This window comes from Zeus faber, assembly GCF_960531495.2.
Source record: "Zeus faber genome assembly, chromosome: 20".
Taxonomy (NCBI): domain Eukaryota; kingdom Metazoa; phylum Chordata; class Actinopteri; order Zeiformes; family Zeidae; genus Zeus; species Zeus faber.
In genome coordinates this window covers 16,997,613-17,020,759 of record NC_137207.1, presented here as the reverse complement: position 1 = coordinate 17,020,759, position 23,147 = coordinate 16,997,613, and the positions used below count along the sequence as shown (strand labels likewise).

Sequence of the window (23,147 nt, the reverse complement as noted above, 5' to 3'; positions counted from 1 at the left end):
ATTAATGAAGTCATGATGTCGATGGGCAGTGTTAAAAACATACATTTCAAGATATTTATTTGTCACATTTCAGTTATTAGCGAGTATTTTTCTCTGACAGAAATAGATTGCAGGACATGATTATTATTATTATTACATCTGATTTGTTCCAAGAACATAAGAGTGTTAAATTGATGCTGCTAAGAAAATTAAATAGTCCCTTTACACACGCACACACGCACACACACGCACACACGCACACACGCACACACGCACACACACACACACACACACACACACACACACACACACACACACACACACACACACACACACACACACACACACACACACACACACACGATAGATGGTGTTGTGCTTCTGACATCATTTCCGGTGGGTTTTACTTAAGCAGATGGGAACGTTTCAGAACGGCTTGGCTCCGTCCAGTGTTTTGTCCGTGGTGTTCGGTCTGCAGCAGCTGTGACTGAGGTGTTGAATGTTTCGCTTTCCCTGGGCCTCCGGTCAGGTCCTGCTCAGGTGCAGCATCTCCCCCACGTCCAGCAGCTTCTCCCGGGGTTTGCCGTCGGCCTTGCCCCTCCTCGTCTCCTCCGCGTCGATCTTCTCCCAGCCGCTGAAGGTCACCGGCCGCACTCCTGCAGCCATGGCGGTTTGACAACGTTTCAATTGCGCCGACGTTCAAAAAGAAGATAAATAAAATAAAATAAACATCTATTCTCCATTATTTGAGGGCAGGCCTGAACCAAAACTGTGTTATAACCACAGTTCATCTCTTCAGCTTCGTCTGTTGAACTTTTTTTTTTATAAATGGCCTCCAAAGGAAAGTTTAACACATTAGACGGCCCCTTCGAAAACCATGAATACGGAATAATTCACACAGTACCTCTCTCCTCCAGCAGGGGGCGTACGCCCAGCGAACCAGGCTTGGCGGCAGACACGTCCAGGACGCCCGAGTCCATGTCCTCCATGAGCGTGCGGGCGGTGTCGAAGCTGTTGTTCATGGTGGTCGCTATGACGCCGACGGGACCCGTCTTCACCCAGCCGCTGCAGTACAGCCCTGGAGGGACGGAGGGAGAGAGAGAGAGAGAGAAATTTAACCCGTCCAATCTGGTGACGGATTAAAGATTGTTTGACATTTCTGATATCTCCGGGCAGCACCTGCGGCCTCCTGCACGCGACCCATGGTGTTGGGGACGATGGCGCGCCGGGGGTCGAAGGGCACCGCCGCGTCGATGGCAAGGCTCTTGTAGCCGATGCTGCTGATGAGCAGACCGCAGGCCACATCCTCCACCTCCCCTGTGGGCACAGCACGAGCCCCCTCACCCGAACCCTGCACACAGTGGCGAGAGGGAGCATGTCGCCACATTAAGGGCATTGGCAAGAGTAAAAAGTCAAATTTTATATACATACATTTAATATACATACATTTATTCATATGAATAAGCAACAGGACAAGCGTCCAAAACACCCTCTGTGACTCCTCTCGGTTCTGTCTGTTCTAACAAGGTATTATAGTCGTTAACAATTCACTTTAAGATATTCTGGCTCAAAAAGGTAATGAGGTCATTTGAGTTGAGTCATTTGAATCATTTTGAAAAATCGGATTCCTCATCAAGTTCAAAATCCAAAAGCACACAAAGCGCGCAAAAAGTACAAGTCACGGCATCTACTACACTAGGATGGAGTGTGATTCACCACAGATTTTATTTGAGTGCTTCTGGAGCTGAATTCATCTCACCTAAGGGCCACACTGAACATCAACAACATCAAGGTTGCGCACAAAATAAAAGACAATTCCAAACTACAAGACTCTCCAGCCACCCGGAACGGGGAAACACTGACACCCTGTGGCCAAACAGCTGCACCCCACCACACTGTTGATTTACACATACCATCAGTTTCAAGGAAAAAAAAAACCTTCACGACTCTCAAGGACTTGCGAGATTATAGTTGCGAGTTCCCTCTTTCACATGAAAAGGACATTTAAAAGGTCGACAACATCGGCGACGTGCGCCAAATAAACGGCAATTTCAAAAACGTATCAGAAGAACCGCTCTGCCCACCTCCAGCCTGTTGACGGCCAGTCGGATGCCGGTGACCCGGGCGGGGTCGGAGGTCGTGGCCAGGACCTCCAGGGGGCTGAGGAAGAAGCGGAAGCCCCACACCCTGGAGGCCTTGCGCCGCCTCTCCAGCTCCTCCTCCGTGGGGGCCTCCAGGGCCGTCCTTGCCATCAGCTCCGTCAGACGCTTCCTCGGCCTGGGCAGAACTGAAACATGTTTTTATTCATTTTATTCAAATGTACGTTGGATTATGAGAGAGAGATAAAACACTTGAAATGAAAATAAAGTACAAATACTACAAACAAAAAGGTAAAAAGGCTATGGGACCAAGTGCGGTACGAAGACCTGTGTCGTTACATCCCCTGTTACGACTTCCTTTGCAGCCTAAAAACTAAAATGAAGAGACGGCCGTTAATAAATGGGCATCCAAGGATGAGCCACGGCGTCAGGTCAAGGTACAATGGTTAGATAAATGATGAATTAAAAAAAATAAAATAAAAATACTAGTTTGTTATGAAACAGAGCTTGATATTTCAAGGGTATTTTGTTTCATGGATAATTAAAGTTCTGCAATTTTCAAGTCAGTATTGTTATTGATAGTGTAGGCTAGGCAGATCTGTTATGTACGACTAGATGTTACGGGATCTGCGGCATGGTCAGGTGAGTGATGCCATCTTCTGGGTTATCAAGTGGGCGCCATCTTCCCGCTCTGTTTGGTTGACAGGCTCATGACACCTCCAGAGGGTTCAGCAGTGGATCCCGGCGTCCCGGCCTCACCCCCTAGATGCCATACACTCACCTGAGGGCCCAGGTGGAGTCCTTTCTCTTCTTTCTCCACCGACTACCCCTTTTCAGCAGTTCTGGAGAGGTCTTGACATTGACAGCTCTAGCCTTGACATTGATGCGGCTACAAACCCCGAGGGAGCTTCCTTGGACCGGGAAGCTCAGCGCACCTCAGCTTCTCTTCCTCTCAGGGCACTGTGAGCTCCATGATGTGAAGGCGGCGGAGCGAGGCCGACCGTAGCACAGGGTCTGGTCCGAGGTCGGTTGACACGATCTCAGCCGGGAAGCAAAGCCTCTGCCGCCACCTTCCAATCGTGTGCCGCGCCTAGCCGCCCAGTGTCTGGTCTTGATGTGGCGAGCCTGGCTCGACCGTCACCTTCCAGGATAAATGCGATCCTTTTATTTTGCTCCTCCACTCTTTATCTTTTGTTGTAGATCCCCCTCAAAAATTAAAAGCCTTCTTGCTTGCCGGTTGCGTCCCACATAGGGGATTTTGGATTATTTTTTCAACAAGTTTTCCATGATTGCCCCAATTGAATACACCGGAGCTTCAACTTGCCAGGGAGTGCGGTTCTGTCGATAGTCCCCAGGCCAATGACGGCATCCTTCTTGGGATGATCTGCTTGCTCTGTGTCTTTGAGGGATGCGTGGTATCACCGACCTAGGCTCTTCACAGGCTTCTCGTGGACTGTTTGAATAGTCTCATCGCCGATGTAAAAGCATTGGTCTGACAGCTTCCCCTAAAAAAAGGGAATTACTTGTGGATTTGATCTTCACCCGAGCCAGCTCAATGCACTTTTTAAGCTTTTTTCAACAGCGGTAGAAGCCTTTGTCATGGTGAGCGTTGTGAGGTCGTCCATGTATGCTCTGACGCGCTGTTTTCCAACCACCCATCGAGAGGCTCTACTGTCTGCTGTTGTCAAGCATAGCTGCACGTCCCGGATGTGGGCCTTGCTGAGGTTTGTGAGGGCCACTGGGAGGGGCCATTGGGACCCTGAAGAAGTCGAAAGCAGTCCCGAGGAGGTTGTGAGGGGCCGAGCCAAAAGGCGTTGGCGAGCTCCAGGAACACCACGATAAAGGTCCGTCCCCTCCTTCTTGGAGACTTGGACCTGACACCAGATGGTACTAGCGTGTTCCAGACAACCAGAGAAGCCTGAGATCCCTGCTTTCTGGATTGATGTGTCAATCAGGTGGTTTCTTTGCAGGCATCTCGACAGCCTGTGAGCCACCACGCTAAAGAAGATTTTGCCCTCGACATTTAGGAGGCTGATCTGGCTGAATTGGCCGATTTCTGATGAGTCCTTTTCCTTTGGGTCAGGATATCGCCGGTTCTCCACCAGCATGTTGGTATCTCTTACTTGCGCCATACCAACTCCATGAGCCTCCAGAGCAATCACAGGATTGCAATCACATCTGAGTGCATTTTTGCAAAGCCTGTATGGAACTCCATTGGGACCTGGAGTTGATGAGGCCCTTGCTCGATGCAGTTTTCTCCACTTCACACCATCTAGGTGGGCTGATATCGAGTTGGCATGTCAGGTGGGAGGGTGATCTCTTCGTGGCGTCTGTTGTCTGTGCAGGACTTTTCCAGATGTTTTTTTTCCCAGGTCTGCTTTTGACACATCTATTTTCTTCTTAAAAATGTTTCCCAGCTGAAGGTGGAACCCAAGCACCTTTTCCTGCTGGATCCCGCCACCGCGGGTAGCTAGTCCGTGGAAGCCCCGGTGTTAATGATTAACAGTCTAGGAACAACTGGAACTCTAATTAAAACTTTTCCTGAGGTTTAAGAGTGAGAGTAAACTGAGGACCGTGACAGGGCCCATGGTCCCAAATTTGCATCAGTGGTCTGGAACACACTGGGCACCATCCAAACCCCACGTGGTCCCTAGAGGACAATGCAGAGACCGAAAAGTCAGTGGGAGGAGTTTAGTCGAGGCAAAAACTGGACCTTGTGCAAAATCGTCCAAACCCTTAGAGTACACAGAATAAACTGATGACTCAACACTGGATTCATTAAATTTCTGAGAAATAGCTTTGTTATTTTGGAAAAAAAAAAAAATAAAAAAATAAAAAAATCAGCTCTCTTAACCAGGTTAAAGATAAATATGAATCAGGTTTCTCACACCTGCTATGTCTGCTCTATGTTGGTGAACAGCTTAGCGGGGGACGCATCTCTTTCCTTCCTGTTTCACTTCCTATTTCAGCCCTTGAACTAGTCACTTATTTTGTTGAACCAAGTGTTCAATGTGCTTATTTACTTTATTTTTCTTGTTTATTGTTCATTTTTAGGTACTTTTATTGTTTATTATTACATTTACTGCATTATTTGTTTTTTCTATAGTTCACTTTTAGGTTTACTGCATATTGCCAAATTTTCTATTTTCCCCCACTAATTCTTAGGTTTACTTAATTTATTTCATATTGCTATTTTTATTACTTTAAATGAAATATCCATTCCATATAATAAAATATCTATCCATCTATTAATCTCTCTAAACTCACACTTCATAGACACTGCGTCTATGAATTTTAAGTCTGCAGTTTCACTTTGCCGCCAATCCAGCCACATGACAATAAGTGTTTACCACAACATAATTTCTCAAGAGGTTTTGCGAGACAGCTAAAGGCGGGGAGGCAGTAGAGCAAATAAACATTAAACAAAAATACAAACATCCTCCTAAATGAGAAGCGTCCCCCCTCACCTTTCAGAGCCTCCGTGACGCCTTGGAACTCGGCAGGCAGCATTTCCGGCCTGGTGTCCGGCAGGTTGACCATCTCCCGCACCTCCTGGAAGCCAGGAAAACCAGGTTTAGGGACAAGAATCTCTCCTTTATAGGTCTTAAGTGGATAACTTTCACAAACTGTGAGATCCATATATACTTTTTGTGATGCCAATGGGGGGACTGGGCGACTTCTGTTGAGGATCATTTTAATACAATGGACAGGTGGGATTGTTAATCTACAGTACACGGTGATGGAAGGGTTTTGTAAAAATACCATGAATACAGCGTTGGGAGAAAGACAGCTCTCCAATTGATTGCCTAAAATCAAATTCGTATTTATGTCTATATTTATACCCAGTCAATACTTGCATCCTTGCTGCCACTTAGCCCCTGCCATAACCTTTTGTGTAATGTGTCTTTATCTGGTGCCTAGAGCACATTTTGTATATTCAGGATTTCTCGTCTATGGTACGGTCTGTTTGCACTACAATGCACCAACTATACCACGACAAATTCCTTGTACATGAAAATGTACTTGGCCCAATAAACAGTTCCTTATTCGTAATTATTTAATTTTTATTTTCCTTTACAGTTAATTATTATTAAAGTAAAGGACTAAAAAATTACATTACTGAGAATTTTTGGCCTGTATTGATAAATACTGTCACCGATTAACTTTTTAATCAAACGCTTTAAATAAAATAAAAATATAATTCAAAACAGACCACCAGAAAGGTGCAGATGGACTTTCTACATCTCTCAGTTTCCAGCAAATAAAAAAACAATTTTTGACCAAAACGGAGAGTGTGGCAGGAAGTCTCCCTGTGAAAACACAGCATTTGTCTGTGAGGCATATCTGAAGCCTTCGCAGCATCTCGCACTCAAAGCCACATGAAGAGCAGCGTTTTCTTCATTTGAACACCAAACGCTTTGATACCGAGTGCAGCGCCGCAGCCCGCAGCACGTTCTGCACCGCAGTCAGCACTTTTTGTGAACGTTAGATGCTGAATTTCCAAACAAATTCAATTCTATCTGAGCTGCTTGTCAACATGAAAAACAGACTCATTTCATTTTAGATGGAGATTTAGGCCGCCAACAGAATCTTTCTTTGGAAGTTTGATTCCCTTGATATGTCTCATGAAGAAGCTTGAATGCGTGCATGTATTTACAGGAGAGCAAAAACAAACGTTACATTGACTGTAATTAACAACAGCAAATATGAACCACTTAAACCTTTGTATACGTTGGCCTTTTTGTATAGTGAATGACTAGTTAAAAAAATAATTGCATTAAAAACAATAAACTTTTTATGTACAAGGTTGGTGCACTTACGCCTTTTTATGCGTCAAATCTCACTTTGAGAAAAATAAAAGCATGGCGACCTTGTCCTTTCACTACAAGACTTCAAATTATATTTAGCTATAACTACAGTATTTTGCCCTCAAGGAGTGAGGAATTTTTGTACCTATCGCTCGATATGTTATGGCAACTACGGTCACAATTTTTTACTGTTCCAGGTATAAAAAGAGGCTCCGTGGACATATGTATACATATATATAATATTCCTATCTGTAGCGTCATACCTTGATGGTGCAGGCCACCTGCATGGGTCCCCTCCTGCCCACGATCAGAACCCGGCGGACCTTGCTATGCGCCAGGACGTCCAGGGAGCGCTGCGTGATGTCGGTTTTCTGTCGGTGCAAGGACAGAAGGGGGGAAGGGTTTGGTCATCACGCTGCCCGCCAGCTGTGGAAAATCTTTCCCATTCCACTTAAAAAAAAGACGTGAATAATGGAAGTGAGCTCTTGTGCTGCAAGATCAAATTTGCAAGAATGCACCAACTCATTAGTTCCAGCAGAGTGAAAGCTCTGTGCTCACCAGAACAAGCTCATGTTTCATACTGAAAGTGAGAACTATTATTAGTGATGAATAGAGTTGATCCTGTGTAAAACATTTCAAACCAGTTTGATATGAAGCCCAACACCGGAATGGACAACAACATTTTACCACTCGGTGTCACACTTGACTCAGCAGCTGCTCCCGAGTTGGTGCCGGTAATGCACCTCTACACTAAATAAAAAGGAGTACAGTGGCACCACAATCAGCAGGACAACTGAGTGACACATCGTGTTTTTATCTCTCACAACAACCATTCAACTTCACATTTCTTTTTGAAATTTTATTTCCATGTTGCCGCATGTTTTCATTTGCATAAAATCCAACCGGTTTAGGCTCATGATAAAAGGTTCGATTTCCTGGTCGGTTCGTGGAGACTCGGTTCAGTCCTTCAATTTTCAGACTCTGTTCATTTGATTCCATTGGTGTAAAGCACGGTGAGCCAAGGAGGACTTCCTGAACCATGAATGAGAGTCTGTTTGGCTCAGCCTTGGGAATGGAATTCTCACACTTAATTCATCCGTTCATTTTAATAATTGTCAAATTATTTATTTTGGTGAAACGCAAAGAGTAAATCAGTCATATTGAATAGGAATTACGCCAAAGGCCAAATCTTTTATTTGACTTTAATTTAGTCTTTAATAATTGTTTTCAGTTTGTTTGTCAAACATTCCCTCGCTTGCCACCTCTTTTCCTGTAGTGACTCCTGAGTCTTTTAAAATATTTATGCCTTGTATCGCTACTATAAGTATAACATAATAATATCACAGTTCTATGAGTTTGTGATGTTTCTAGCAATGAACAGGATAGTGGATAAGTGCTGTGGGTTTATTTAATTGAGGAGAGTGTGACGAGGCAGAAGGAAGGTCATCAAACACTGGTGCAGAAGACAGGCGAGGCCGCACGTCTCACCTTCAGGAGGTCGATGGGAGATAAGAGGATCCGAGCGATGTCCAAGGCCACGTTGCCCTGACCCAGGATCACAGCCGTCTCGCAGTCCAGCCTCGGGTTCAACTGAACACGGAAAAAAGACGAGAATGAGAGAATCTAGTAGACAAGACTGTGGTGGGCATATCTGGATTGTTGAGCGCTGACAAACGTGGGGAAACAAGCTATAAAAGTTACCTCACGGTTGCTCGGCAACCCGTTGTACCAGCCCACAAAGTCTTTGGCTGAATACACACCGTCCAGGTTTTCACCCGGAATCCCCATGGTCCGATTTCCCTCCGCTCCGTAGCTCTAGCACAAATATTAGACAGACAATAAGAATAAAGCAATGAGAATAAATTAGAAAACAGAAAATGGCAACATGAAACAAAAAAAATGCAAACATACAATATACCTAAAAATTTACAATAAAAATACAACTAACAACGAATGAACAATAAAAAATGGCAATATAGGATAAACCTAATGATAAACAATAAATATAAACCTGAAAATAAAGAATACATTTTTGAAATAAATCTAAAGAATACATCAGCAATATACAATAAACCTAAAAATTAACGAGAAGATAGAAAAAAAGGCAACATATAATAAATCCCACAATAAAAACAAACTTTACAACAAACAATTAACATGAAAAATAAACTTCAGACTCCTGCACCAACGGGGGCGTCTCTGCATTTTCAAATGCATTCTCACCAGCACAACGGCGTGGTACGCTCGCAGCAGCTCGTCCACACTCACGTCCTTCCCCACATGGATGTTTCCATAGAAGCCGCATCGCGCCTGGCGGGCCGTCTGCGTGAACGTGCTGATGACGTTCTGAGGGTGAGGAGTGAAACAGTGTGTGTTTCCAATGGTGATTCCAATGATTTCATTGACTGGTTCCATTTTATATTTTAGAATTGATTTTTTATCTTGTGTGTGCTTAATTTTTTTTTACTAATTATTTTAATTCTACATTGGCAAGATTCCCATTCATTTCTGTTTTGATTTGACAAGCTTGACAGCAGATTATTTACTCATTATCACTGCTATCGGATTTTATAATTCCATACATCAGTTGATTACATTTCACTGCATATATGTATGAAAGTATGTATATGTATGTGACGAATAAACCTCTTGAATCTTGAATATACATCTGTTGATGCACCTAGACACATCATCAGTGATGGAACCTGGGGTCATTGGGTGTTTCGGGTCTTTCAACAACATACACCCTTACCCAGGCAACCCAGCCGGAATTGATCAAGTCCATGTGCCCACGGATCACCCCTCTTCATCCACAGCCATCTAGAGGCCTTCTCAGCTGCCTCTGTTGTAGTTTAGATGGCCTTTCTTTGCCGTGCCCCTGTGATGCCAAGCAGGCTGTATGCTTTGCAGAGAGATCGTGCTGGAAAAGCCACTAAAGCCCACCTCGACTGGCCCACACCTAAGTCTGCGTACCTGGCACGCTTCCTCTCATTGGCCTCTTCCATACGCTCCTCCAAGGGGACTGTCAGCTCCAGAAGAACCACCTGCTTTGTTGAATCTGAGAACAGAACTATGTCTGGTCTCAGGGTGGTTTCCACGATGTGCTCTGGGAATCTGAGCTGCTTCCCCAGGTCGGCCTTCATCTTGCCAGTCCGGCGCGGTACCAAGGAGTCCCACTGCTCCCCTTTGCTGGGGCTTAGGCTTCTCCCCTGCTCGGACGAACGCAATCACCTGCCTTGCTGGTCGGAGAGGCTTGTCCTGGGTGATGCTGGTGAAGATGGCTTCTGCTAACTCCTTCAGCACCTGGTCGTGGCGCCAAGTGTAGCGTCCTTCTCCCAGGGCTTTTGGGCAACAGCTGAGGATGTGCTCTAGCGTTCCTCTTCTGAGACACAAGGGACATGATGGTGTGCCAACCTTGCCCCAGCAGAAGAGATTGGATGGGCTGGGTAAGACGTCATAGACTGATGCGATCAGGAACTTGATCCGGTAAGGCTCAGCTTGCCAAAGCGCGGACCAGGAGATCTTGCGGTCCACTGCCTGTTCCCATCTCATCCATGTGCCTTGCTGTCGCATCCCCACCATCTGGCTAGCGCGCAGTTCCTCCACGCCAGCTCTCACCTCCTCTTGGTCCAGTCGGTGTTTGTCATTGCCCAGGGCCTTGTCATAGCACGTGGTTGGAACGCTACCAAGCCCTGCTCGTCCAGATGCCACTGGGCCAACCAGCACGCTGTGACGCAAGCGTGTCTCAGCCTGCTACACTGCTTCCCTTGCCCTCCGCTTCCTCCCAGTCCTGACTACGATGCCAGCCTGGGAGACTTTCGGGTCACTGGATTCGCTGTACTCCAGCACCTCTCTTGCATGGGTAACCATAAACTCCTCATTCAAGCTGCTTATGGGGAGCTTCGGCTTACGTACAGAGCGATGCTACTCAGGCTTCGTGGCAGGCCCAGCCATCTACAGAGGTAACGGCTGATCCTCCTCTCAAAGCCCTCCACTGTTGTTATTGGGAACTCGTACACAAGCAGGGGCCACAGAATCCTGGGGAGAACACCGTGCTGGTAAATCCAGGACTTCAATTTACCAGGCAGACCCGATTTGTCCACTGCTGTCAGCCACGCCTCCAGCTCCCGGTTTGTGGCCCTGATGGATACAGCGTCCTTTAGCGTGCAATCAAAGGTCTTGCCGAGGCTCTTGATTGGTTTCTCGGTGACTGATGGAATCTGGGTGCCGTCCAGAGAGAAGCGGAACTTGTCCGTCACTTTCCCTCTCTTGAGCACCAGGGACCTTGATTTTGCAGGCTTGAAACACGTCCGAGCCCAGATGATTATCTTCTCCAAGCCCTGAAGGATCCATCGGCACCCCGGCACTGACGTCGTTGTAAGTGTCAGGTCGTCCATAAAGGCTCTGATGGGGGGCTGGCAGACTCCAGACTTGGTGAGCGGACCTCTGCACTCCACTTCGGCTGACTTGACCAGCATGTTCATGGCCAAGGCAAAGAGGATCACTGAAATCGTACATCCAGTGATGATCCCTTTCTCCAGCCGATGCCACTCGGATGTGACTGCCCCAGAGGTGACTCTCAGCTTGAAACTCTTGTAGTAGTCCAAGATGAGGTCCCTGATTTTACCTGGGACATGGTGCCGATCCAGTGCTGTTTCCACCAGCTTATGTCGAATGGATCCATAAGCATTGGTGAGGTCGAGCCACAGCACTGCTTGGTCTCCTTTCCCTTCTCTTGCCTCTCTGATCAACTGCGTGACCACACCTGTATGCTCGAGGCATCCTGGAACCTTAGGGATTCCACCCTTCTGTACAGAGGTATCGATGTACTCATTCTTCAGGAGGAACTCCGTCAACATACGGGATAGAATGGCGAAGAATATCTTCCCCTCAACGCTGAGCAGCGAGATGGTTCTGAACTGCTCGATGTTCTTAGCATTCTCGTCCTTGGGAATCCAGACACCATCTGCAAATCTCCATTGTTAGGCTACCTTTCCCCTCCTCCAGATAACCCTCAGGATCTTCCTCAGCCGGTGAAGGAGTCTGGGACACCTCTTGTACACTTTGTAGGGCACTCCACTTGGTCCCGGAGCAGAACTGGCTCTGGCTGCCTTGACGACCTCCTGAACCTCCTTCCAACTGGGCTCCTTGCTGTTGAAGTCAGTGGTGGGTCCTGGGAGGTGTATTACAGGTCCATAGGGACCTAGGTCTTCCTCCCAAGCAGCATCACTGTAGGTGTTTCGGAGATTGTGGTCGATCTGACAAGGTGGGACAGACAAGGTGGCGTTTCTGCCCAAGCAACTGCTTTGTGACTCCAAATGGGTTTGCGATGAAGGCAGACCGTCTCTTGGCCCTCTCTTTCCCCCGCCGTCTGTACCATTCTGCCCTTCAAAGAGTGGTGAGCTTCTTCCTGAGGATGCAGCGCACTTTTTATAGTGCATCCCTTTCCTCTTCTCGCGCTTCCTTGTACTGCCGTTTCAGGACTGCAGCTCCTGCCTTATCTGGCTGATCTGCTCTGCCCTATGGTTGTTCATGTAGGGGGTCTTGGTACCCAACCTTCTCCACCGTACCAAACCTCTTGGCAGCAAGGCTGATGATGATGGTTGCCATGGTTTTGAGTTTCCTGTCTGCTTCTAGGATATTGTCCACATCATCATCGAAGTGGAGCCACTGTTTGTCCTTACTGGCCGGAGGCCACTTGACCCGACGATGTTCGGTTACTCCGCCTGGGTCTGGGGCTACTGGTTCATGGAGGCTCTGAGCACTGTGGGGTGACTCCGGGCTTGGCTCCTCCTGCGTCTGAGCAGGGGTGATCCCTGCGCGCTGCACCAGTTGCTCCTTCTGTAAGCATTTCATCCTGGCCTGGTGGATCTTCAGGCCACGCGGTGCAATCGTTGTCGATAGTCCATTGGTCGTTAACTGTAGGTCCGTCCTGTTGGAGTGCTTATTCTCCCCCCCTCTCGGGCGCCCCCGGGGGTATATTTCATTAGGGTTTCAGCATACATTCTGGAAAAATTAAATTCAAGGACTTTGAAGTACCTTTTAAAGCACAGCAAACCTTCATTTTCAGGGACTTCATGTTCAACAAATATAATACATTTTCAATGTCATCTTCAATCATTAAAATATTATATAATCTAAGTCTTATTGTCTATACAATTATCATATCAATATATTTATTATTAATATCATTGTCATCTACTATTATAAGTGTCTATTTCCAACCACGGTGGATTAAATCTACATTTCCCTGACATAATCTATGTTGTATTTCTATTTATGTTGTTCTATATTTTATGTTATGATTTGAATAACAAAACCGGGGGAATATCACAGGTTTTCAACGATCACATTGTTTTCAAGGACTTTTCAAGCGCTTCAACACAAAATGGGCTAGTTTCAAGGTATTCCAGCGCTTACATTTTGCGCTAACCCTAACACGTCAAGGACCTGGTAAGAACCCTGTTATATTATATCAGCAGAATGCTTTCTTTTTCAATGATTACAGTAGAGACTGTGTGTGTCTCCCAGATGCTGTGTTCGATTATATATAAGTGAATGTTGCAGACCTGTCAACCCTGGGAAAATATTTTAAGTACCACAACAGTGTAACAGAGTCTCCGTGGCGTTTGAGTAACTGCAGCTTAATGACTCCATCAGTAATTCACAACGTAGCCGTCTCGTAACGAGGCTCATCACATCGTATGTAAGCTGCTAAGGCTAACTACATACAGTATACACATTCATATCATTAGAATATACCCTTTGAAATGCATCATCTGTGAAGTTACCGAACATGTTTACCAACTAGAGATGCATCGATTGCAATTTTCTTGGCCGATTGTGAATTTAAATTTTTTTTTTTTTTTTTTTTTTTTTTTTAAGTCTGATCTGCAGATTCCAATTTCCGATCTGCTGTAAGGCGATGGCAAATACATTGTGTGATCCGATCACGCTCACGTTATAGGACAGCTGCATATGCAGACTACACTGCAACTTTCAGTTACCACCATAGTGAGATTGCTGATTTTGACACTTTTATTATTGTTCTTTATTCACTATGGAACAATAATAGAACATGAAATTGTCCCTGAGTTCCAATAAAATTGAATACAGGTGAGCCCCTTTTTCTTTTTTTTGGTCGTAGTTTCAGCTGGCATTTCCTACCTGCGTAAGAACAAAGAATTGCGGAGTAGGTACACAAAATGCGTACAGGTTGGCAGGTCCGAATGTGCTGTAATCCAGTAACCGGAAGTTTAAACATAACCACCGACAAAATTAATAATAATTAATTAATAAAAGAAAAGTAAAGGATAATAAAAGGATTTTACTAACCCAACTGCTTGCAATCACAATCACGAATAGAAATAATAGGGATTGCCACACTAGATGATGATCTAGTGATCTAGATGACACTAGATGATCCACCACAAATAAAATAATAATAATGATACACAAGATATAATAATAATTCTACGTCACGCAGTGTGGAAGTACCTTGACTTCGGGGTGGTCGGGAGCAACACCAAAGCGGACGAGGCCGAACGGGACGGGGAGTCGCTCGTAGATGTCCACCTCAACATCCTGACGGCCCTGAGAGCGGAGGAAAAGGAAGGGAAGGAAAGAGGGACCAGCAGAGTAAAATCTAATTAGTTTCTACCTGTCTTACTATTTTATATATTTGTTAAAGCGAACAGCTCATTGTGATAAAGGTGCGCTGTTGTAAGATTCTCTAACTGGTTACACGTTGAGTAAACAACCTTAAATTGTAATATATTGATTCATTTACCCTCCCTGCAGGAGTATGAGGCAACTTTAGATTTACTTTAGTGAGAGTGACTCACTCCCCAATGAGAACAAGAGAAGTTTCAACCGCCTCAGTATTAGGCGTTTTCGCACTTTTGGAAGAACGTCCCCTTTTTGTGTTCGCACTGCAGGAACTATGAAGTAGTTCATAGAACTCCGTTTCGAGGAACCTTTTGAGCTCCTACTCCAGGGTTGTAAGTGCACAGTGACTGGTCCAGACATAAGTGTACGGAACCGTAATAAAAAAAATAACCAATAAAAATTAAAGCCAATAAAAATTGTATTTTTATTTGTTAGATGGATTTACTTATTTTCCAACGTTCATTGATGTTCATTTTAGAACTGAACAGTTCTGGAGACTCCCTGAGGGGGAACTATGAACTGGGGCGGTACCCCGAAAACCAGACACCTTCAAGGACTTTTTTCCCTGCTTGTATCGCACCGCACTGGAACTCTGAAGTGACATCATCCAGTGGGGTTTCAGCGTCTGTTCCGTGTTCTATTTACCTCGGAACGTTCACTGATTTCACCTTATCAGTCCACTAAAATCTGTTTCTGAACAAATTTGAGGCAAGAAATAATCAATCCAGTTGCTGGATATTCACTCATATTAGATCTACAAGATGTCATTTAAAACTTTGTTCTGACTTTTGTGAGGCACGGGCTCACACTGAGACACCGCACAGGGATTATGGGCGCACGTTAATTCATTCAACGAATGTCGGAAAATAAAACAAATCCATCTACAACAGAAAATATTATTTTTACTGGCTTCTTTATTGGTTATTTTTTCATTATGGCATGGGACCATGCACTGTGCACTGACATCACTTGTGCCAGTAAGTCGCTGCCATGGAGTAGGACCTAAACAAGTTCCTCAAAACTGAGTTCTAAGAACTATAATCATTCCTAGTTCCTGCAGTGCGGACACACAAAAAAGGGATGGTTCCTCCAAAAAATTCTTAGAACTATGAAAAGGTGCCTGCAGTGCGAAAACGCCTTGTGTGATTGTGACTGTCAGTGTAGGAAAAAACAAGTGTGTGTGCATATATGTATGACTGTATGTGTATGACAAATAACCTCTTGAGAATATATATATATATATATATATATATATATATATATATATATATATATATCAAATAACCAGATTTTTCCATCTTTTATATCACGTTAAATATAAGGTAGTTAACATATGGCAGGCAATCTGTCTGAGTCCAAACGCTGCGTATATTTTTGCATAGTCATTCATGTGCCCTGAGTGTTTACTTAAGCCTTATTATTAAGTTGCATTATCATTGTTATCATGTTATCAGTTGTCATTTCACCTCTGCCTATGGAACACTTGCATGTCAGTGATTAGTCAAATGAAGACAAAAGGGTACATGACGGTTGTTACCCAACAGCTAGTGGTGCAACACCAGAGAACCTTACACACTGCCCATCCAATAGATGCTTCGTAAGATCTCGATTGAACTTTTAAAATCCTACTTATTTTCCCCCCATTTTCTTGGCCGACACACAGAACCGCCAGGACGCGAGGCGCGCACTTGCCTTGAGGAGGTGCTGAGCCGTGTAGAAACCTGCCGGACCTCCTCCGACCACGCACACCCTCGGGTTGGAGGCGGAGTGGGAGCCCAGCCCGCGGACAACTGGGAAAGTTAAAAGAGACACCACCGCACGGTCGGTCATGAGCGTCAGGAGAAGACAGGTTTGCACATCTACCGCTTCGTGAAACCGACTCGTACCGTGTCTCCGTGACGCCCAGAACGACCTCAGCGCCCGCGCCTTGGGGAAGATCGCTTTCTGGCCGCTCATCCCGCAGCTAGCCTATTAGCTTCCGCGGCGGTGGGGCTGTGGGGCGAGCGGGGAAATGAGAGCCAAGGAGGTAACGACTCTACACGGTCGTTGGGACGGTGTCATGGCATCGCCGACTCCGACTCCTCCTCCTCCTCCCTCCGACCGACAAACGAACAGCGCGGAACACACAGCGGCGTTGTTACCTAGCGACGCCCACTTATTTACGCTCACGCTCAATCGGACTGGTTTCAATGACGCACAGTGTGTTACGTGGTTAACTTTCCGCGTAGAAACACGCCCGCATTGTTCCGTTCCGTAAGTAAGTAAGTGAGTAAGTAGGTAAGTAAGTAAAAATGTATTTATACAGCACCTTTCCAACAATAAATGCAACTCAAAGTGCTGCACAACACCGCATTAGAAAGTAAAAGATTTAAACATTAATCGGAGAGTAAAATATTAAAATCAAGCCATTAATCATAAGAATTAGAAGATTCAAAATCCAAAACATTAATCATAAGAATTATTAAAAACAAGCCAAAGCACGGTTTCCGCAGTCGATGTCTACTCATTGAGACACCTAAAGGTTTGTGGCCTATACGTATATTTTAAAGCAACAAACTGTCCCTCAGTCTGTGTCTAGTCTCCCTCATTGGAATGTCAGTAAATGTCTGTAAATTTCTAGTCTCTATTTTGTAAAATGACACAACTTTCAAAATCACAATCGATCCGCGAGACTCTAAACATTGTTTATGGACATTTCAATCTGACTCAATCCTTCATTGGCACCGCCCGACGTACAGTAGGTATGTGGAAGCAGTGTGGCCGGACGTGTTATCCTGCTGAAAGATGCCACTGCTCTCAGGGAATACCTTTGCCATGAAGGGGGGTGTACTTGGTCTGCAACAATGTTTAGGTAGGTGCTACGTGTCAAAATAACATCCACATGGATACCAGGACCCGAGTTTTCCCAGGAGAACATTGCCCAGAGCGTCACACTGCCTCGGTCGGCTCGCCTGCTTCCCAAAGTGCATCCCGGTGTCCTCGCTTCCCCAGGGTAAACGATGGCCATCCACATGAGGTCAAAGAAAACGTGATTCATCGGGCCAGGCCACCTTCCTCCGTTGCTCCGTGGTTCAATTCAAACGCAATCCAACCAAGCCATCACAATTTGGCCCTTGTCAACGTCGCCCAGATCATTACGCCCATTTTTCCTGCTTCTAACACATCAACTCCAAGAACTGACTGTTCGCTTGCTGCATGATGTATCCCAGCCCTTGACTGGTGCCATTGTAATAAGAAGATCAATGTTATTCACTTCACCTGTCAGTGGTTTTAATGTTGTGGCTGATCGGTGTACAGCATGTTGCCACTTTGACCCCCAATCTACCACAATATCTTCATTGACCTCATGTTACATATATAAAGTATATGCATGCATAATACAGTATATGGTAATGTGTATTTTTTCCCTACTGTTAGAAGCATTTATATACTATTTGCATGTTTCTTGGTTTTGCCATAATTTGTATTACTTTTTATTCATATTTTTAAATTATTGATATTACTGTTTCGTTGTATGGTACAGCACTGTGGCTGACTCTGTAAGACTGCCATAGTCTTATGACAGTAACAACCCTGATCCTAAAAATCCGAACATTAACAAAATTAGGACATTCCACATGTTAGTTGGTACGGCACATATTGTATTGCACATATTAAACAAACATTTTCTGTATAGTTAATATACAAATATGTATTTTTATGCCTCAAAAACAGTATTCACATGCATTAGCCCTAAACACAACACATTCAGGATGTGGTAAAGATGAGTCAGATTTTTTGTTCACACAACACATTAAATGAAAGGAAATGACACCAATAATAGGCAATATGTTGAGATCTTTCCTCCGTCGTCTGCATTTGTACATAAAAGATGCTGTCCCCGTCACTGATAGTAACCACCATTGCAGAGAATGTTCTGCCACCTTCCTCTAAAGAATATCTATGACACCAAGGCCCTCAGAAAAGGTCAGTTTAACCAGTGACTGGGTGTTTTCTCGGCCTGGATCTGGACACGTCTCTTCTCACTCTGTAGTGTCTTCTCAACTGTATTGAACACAGGGGAATATCAAATTTAGTAAAAGATAAATAAATCCTCAAGGCCCTCAGCTTGAACACTCACCATGGTGCACCTCCATATCAGGGCCCCGATGGTGACAAGAACAAGAAGAAACACTGCACTGCACGCCGTCAGGGCCGAGATGACACCCACAGAAAGGCCTTTGCACTGTTCCCAGGGGTCTCCGTCTGCAAGGTGCAAATCGAGATGCCGCGAGTGAGAGTTTCGACAAGGGCAAGCGACAAAGACGAGAGTTTGAAGTTCGATTTTTCTTCTCGTGTGCAGATTCCTCACCTCTGACAATTACAACCGTGCCGTTGCTCGGCAGGCTCTCCAGCTCCGTCCCCCTGAGATACTTCCAGCTGCAGTAATAAACATCCGTGTCCTTGAGGCCCATGAGGGAGAGCCTCAGTGTGAACCCGTAGTCCTCCTTGCCCTCCTCCATCTGACCCGGGTCCCGGACGGGGGTCACGTCCACTCGACCCGCGAAGCCGGTAAAAACCGTCGTCCTGACCGCCGCTCTATTCTTCAGGGACAGGAACAGGATTTCGATGTCGCCGTTGAAACGGCCCCGCAGGTAGAGCCCAATGGGCTGGGGCAGCGAGGTGGTGCAGCGTATCTCAGTAGACAGGTTGAGCCCCATCAGAGAGATGACAGGGGGGGTTTGAGAGACTGTCGGGGGGAATAATGCACCCCGGATTGTTAGAACTAAAATGCCTATACTCAGAGGAGAATCCGATCTCTATCTTCTTCTCTTGGGAAATGTTAAAAGATTGTATAGAAAGGTCCATGCCAAAAATGATACAGGAAGAACTACAGGATTGTTTCTGTACCTGAATTCATCACGGCTTACTATTCAAAGTACTCCCAATTTGAACAACACACTCACCCGTCCAGGGCACCGCAGCAGGTAGGCAGAATAAACCCAGAAGAGCGGTCCACACATGAACTTTCATCCTTCAGAGCCAAAACAGTTCCTCAGTGACAGAATCAATCCTCCCCCTGCGGCAGCACAACCGACTGTGTGGTGTCTGTGATATAGTGGAGGAAGTGTGGACTGTGTGTGTGTGTGTGTGTGTGTGTGTGTGGGTGCGCTGACTGACAAGCAGTTGATGACAGAAACATCACTTCAAATGATGTTTGCAAAATGTCATATGAACAGTTGTAAATTGAGATATATACTTAAAAATGAACAATAACAAACAACAAAAAATTGGCAAAATACAATGAACAATAAAAAATGGTAATAGAACTAACAATATAATGCAGTGTGTATATATACTGTATATATATATCTATATATATATATATATATATGCATGCAGTGGAGAAAGTGTGGACTGTGTGTGTGTGCGTGCGCGGACTGACAAGCAGTTGACAGAAACTTCACTTCAAATGATGTTCACAAAATGTTATATGACCAGTTGCAAATTGAGATAGACAAGACAAATACTTAAAAATGAACAAAAACAAAAAAAAAATTGCAAAATACAATAAACCTAAAAATGAACTATAAAAAATAAATAGTAATAGTACCAACAATATCAAAAAATGTTTGATGTTGATAAAGTGACAGCATTCACGTTTCCCGTTACAGTTCACACACAAAACCAAACGTCCTAAATATGTTGTTCAAACGACTTATCAGCTGCTTTTGACACTGTCAATCATTGCATACTCCTGTCCATACTCTCAAGCATGGGCATAACGGGCAGTGCACTTTCCTGGTTCGAATCTTACCTTACTGGGCGCTCGTTCAGTGTGACATGGCGAGGCCAGCTGTCTGTGCCTCACAACCTCACCACAGGGGTGCCCCAAGGCTCGGTGCTAGGACCCCTCCTCTTTGCCATATACACCACCTCACTGGGCCCGATCATCCGCTCACATGGCTTTTCATATCACTGCTATGCGGATGATACTCAACTCTATCTGTCCTTCCCGCCAGACGACCCTACTATCTCGACGCGGATCTCGGATTGTCTCACTGACATATCCACATGGATGAAGGATTATCATCTTCAACTAAATCTGGCGAAAACGGAACTGCTGGTCTTCCCGGCCAAACAAGGTATTTATCACAACATTGATATTAAAATCGACTCTCTATCTCTTGTTCCTACCAAGGCTGCAAGGAATCTTGGTGTCATTATTGATGACCAACTGACATTCTCGGACCATGTTGCCGCAGTCTCCCGGTCCTGCCGCTTCGCACTACTCAACATCCGAAAAGTCAGGCCGTACCTGACCCAATATGCCACTCAACTGCTGGTACAAACCTTGGTGATGTCCCGTCTCGACTACTGCAACGCCCTCTTAACAGGCTTGCCGGCCTGTGCGGTGAAGCCACTTCAGATGATACAGAATGCGGCGGCGCGACTGGTGTTCAACCAGCCAAAGAGGGCACATGTCACTCCGCTGCTCATCGAGCTCCACTGGTTACCTGTAGCCGCCCGCATCAAGTTCAAGTCTCTTATGCTGGCCTACAGAGTGATTGTTGGGAATGCTCCCGCCTACTTAAATGCTCTTGTAAGAGCACATGTTGCCCCCCGGATGCTGCGCTCGTCAAATGAGCGTCGCCTGGCTCTGCCGGCCATACAGCCACGGCAATCCAGGCTATTCTCATTTGTAGTTCCACGTTGGTGGAACGAGCTGCCCAAAATGACCAGAGCGGGGACCTCCCTCTCTGTCTTTAAGAAGCACCTGAAGACCCAGCTCTTCAGTGAGTACCTCCTGTCCTAATCTACAATTACTTTGCACCACCTTGCAGTATTTATTGTTACACCAATGTTGTTGTTACACTTATCTCTGTCGCAATGTAGCTGAATGTTATTCTCCCTTGTAAGTCGCTTTGGATAAAAGCGTCTGCCAAATGACTAAATGTAAATGTAAATGATCTTAAGGGCGATGTTGGTCTTCCTTTATGTACCCTCTGCTTCAGGAAACTAATAACACATTGTTTGGAATTGAACAGTGGCAGACTGGACATTTTCCATCCAGAAGGTCCCCACGAGGCCGGGACTTCTTTCCAGTGCGGTGCATTAAATTATCAATTTGGGAAACACGCACGTCCTCATATTTGCTGATGATTTACATTGAAATTAGGAGCATTCTCAGAGAATGACACATGGCTCTGCTGTGACCAAAAACATACATTTAAAACTAAGGAGATCATTGGTGATTGTGTAAAGAGGGGAAAACTGTATGCACTGTATGAACCAAAACATGTCCCCTGCTGCAAATACTTAAGTACTTTTTGAGAAGGGGCAACAATGATTATATTGACTACAGGAGATGCAAATTGGCCATTGACTCACCCTCATGTTTTAGACGCATATGTTGATTATCAGAGAATAGAACCTTAAACTGTATTGCATAGTAAAACATGTAATTCAGGAACACACATTTGTTTGGGGTGTTTGTTTAAGCTAATTGTTTTGGGGCAGTAACACCCAAAGGACCCATTTATCTGCCCTCAAGCATCTGCTTCAGGTTAACCAAACAGATGTAGACATAGACACTGGAAAGACCAGACTCCACTCCAGTCCCCCTGTGTTGTCTCAAAGTGGTTGAAATATTTCCAAATCTCCATCTGGTATGAATGCACTCATGCTGTTTGCAGATAATTAGGCAAGATTGGTTGGAAAGCAAGAACTCCAAAAAGGTGACAAGACAGAAAATGTTGTAATTTTGTTTAATTCTCCTTCGATGTGAACGAGCAGAACACCATCTGGTTGTAGGGAATGAACAAATAAAATAAACCCTCATCTATCTTAAGACTTGATTACCACCATTCATGTTGCACGTTAGATCTCACATCAAGACAAGAGGATGTTGGTTGGTTCGTTGCCATGCAGAAGTGCACGTCACAGTGTGTGGACCTTGGCCTGTCTTTCATCATCACTGGAAGCATTACAAACAACAATGTAAGGCTTCAACACTAGAGACATGAGCGCTGTGATACTGAACAACGCAAAAAAAAAACCAAACAAACATACATTCCATTTCCAGTGGCCGTGAGGGCTGCTGAAAAGTTTCTTTGTGGCTTATTGCTCCGTAAAGATTGGCATAAATAGTTAAAAAGCTACTCCTAACCCACTTACATCGCAACGCGGTCGTGACAAAATGGCCTCCGAAGAATTCCAGTGAGTTCGGTCACGGCGGCAGCAACTTAGCGGCCAATGAGAAACTCCTGAAGACATGACGGTGATGATGGGACGGCTTTAGTCTAAATTAAATTAAATGTACTTGTGTCTCTTCAGATTCAGGACATCAGAGAGAGAGAGAGAGAGAGAGAGAGAGAGAGAGAGAGAGAGAGAGAGAGAGAGAGAGAGAGAGAGAGAGAGAGAGAGAGAGAGAGAGAGAGAGAGAGAGAGAGAGAGAGAGAGAGAGAGAGAGAGAGAGAGAGAGAGAGAGAGAGAGAGAGAGAGAGAGAGAGAGAGAGAGAGAGAGAGAGAGAGAGAGAGAGAGAGAGAGAGAGAGAGAGATCTCCACTGGCCTGCGGCACCGCATTTGAGATGTTCTCAAAGTGGTCTCAAC

The 23,147-nt window shown here is 45.2% G+C and overlaps 1 protein-coding gene across 1 annotated transcript; it reads right to left on the bottom strand.

The window, feature by feature from the left end:
* Nucleotides 1-16,709, bottom strand: fdxr (ferredoxin reductase). The gene is made up of 12 exons (XM_080021851.1): nt 16,441-16,709; nt 16,247-16,344; nt 14,384-14,479; nt 9,110-9,232; nt 8,588-8,701; nt 8,375-8,476; nt 7,150-7,257; nt 5,546-5,630; nt 2,064-2,266; nt 1,159-1,330; nt 884-1,057; nt 1-635 (listed from the first exon to the last, which is right to left on the bottom strand). Exons 1-12 carry the CDS (start codon nt 16,508-16,510, stop codon nt 505-507), a joined length of 1,476 nt encoding a protein of 491 aa, XP_079877977.1. The 5' UTR covers nt 16,511-16,709; the 3' UTR covers nt 1-504.
* Between the last annotated feature and the right edge of the window lie 6,438 nt (nt 16,710-23,147).

Bases quoted from the DNA above. Each gene is read 5' to 3' on its own strand.
- fdxr (XM_080021851.1), bottom strand. From the start codon at position 16,510: ATGAGCGGCCAGAAAGCGATCTTCCCCAAGGCGCGGGCGCTGAGGTCG. The intron at 5,631-7,149 runs GTATGACGCTAC...CCTGGCTTCCAG, and splicing joins AGGTGGCCTGCACCATCAAG to GAGGTGCGGGAGATGGTCAA. The intron at 2,267-5,545 runs GTGAGGGGGGAC...AACATGTTTCAG, and splicing joins CGTCACGGAGGCTCTGAAAG to TTCTGCCCAGGCCGAGGAAG.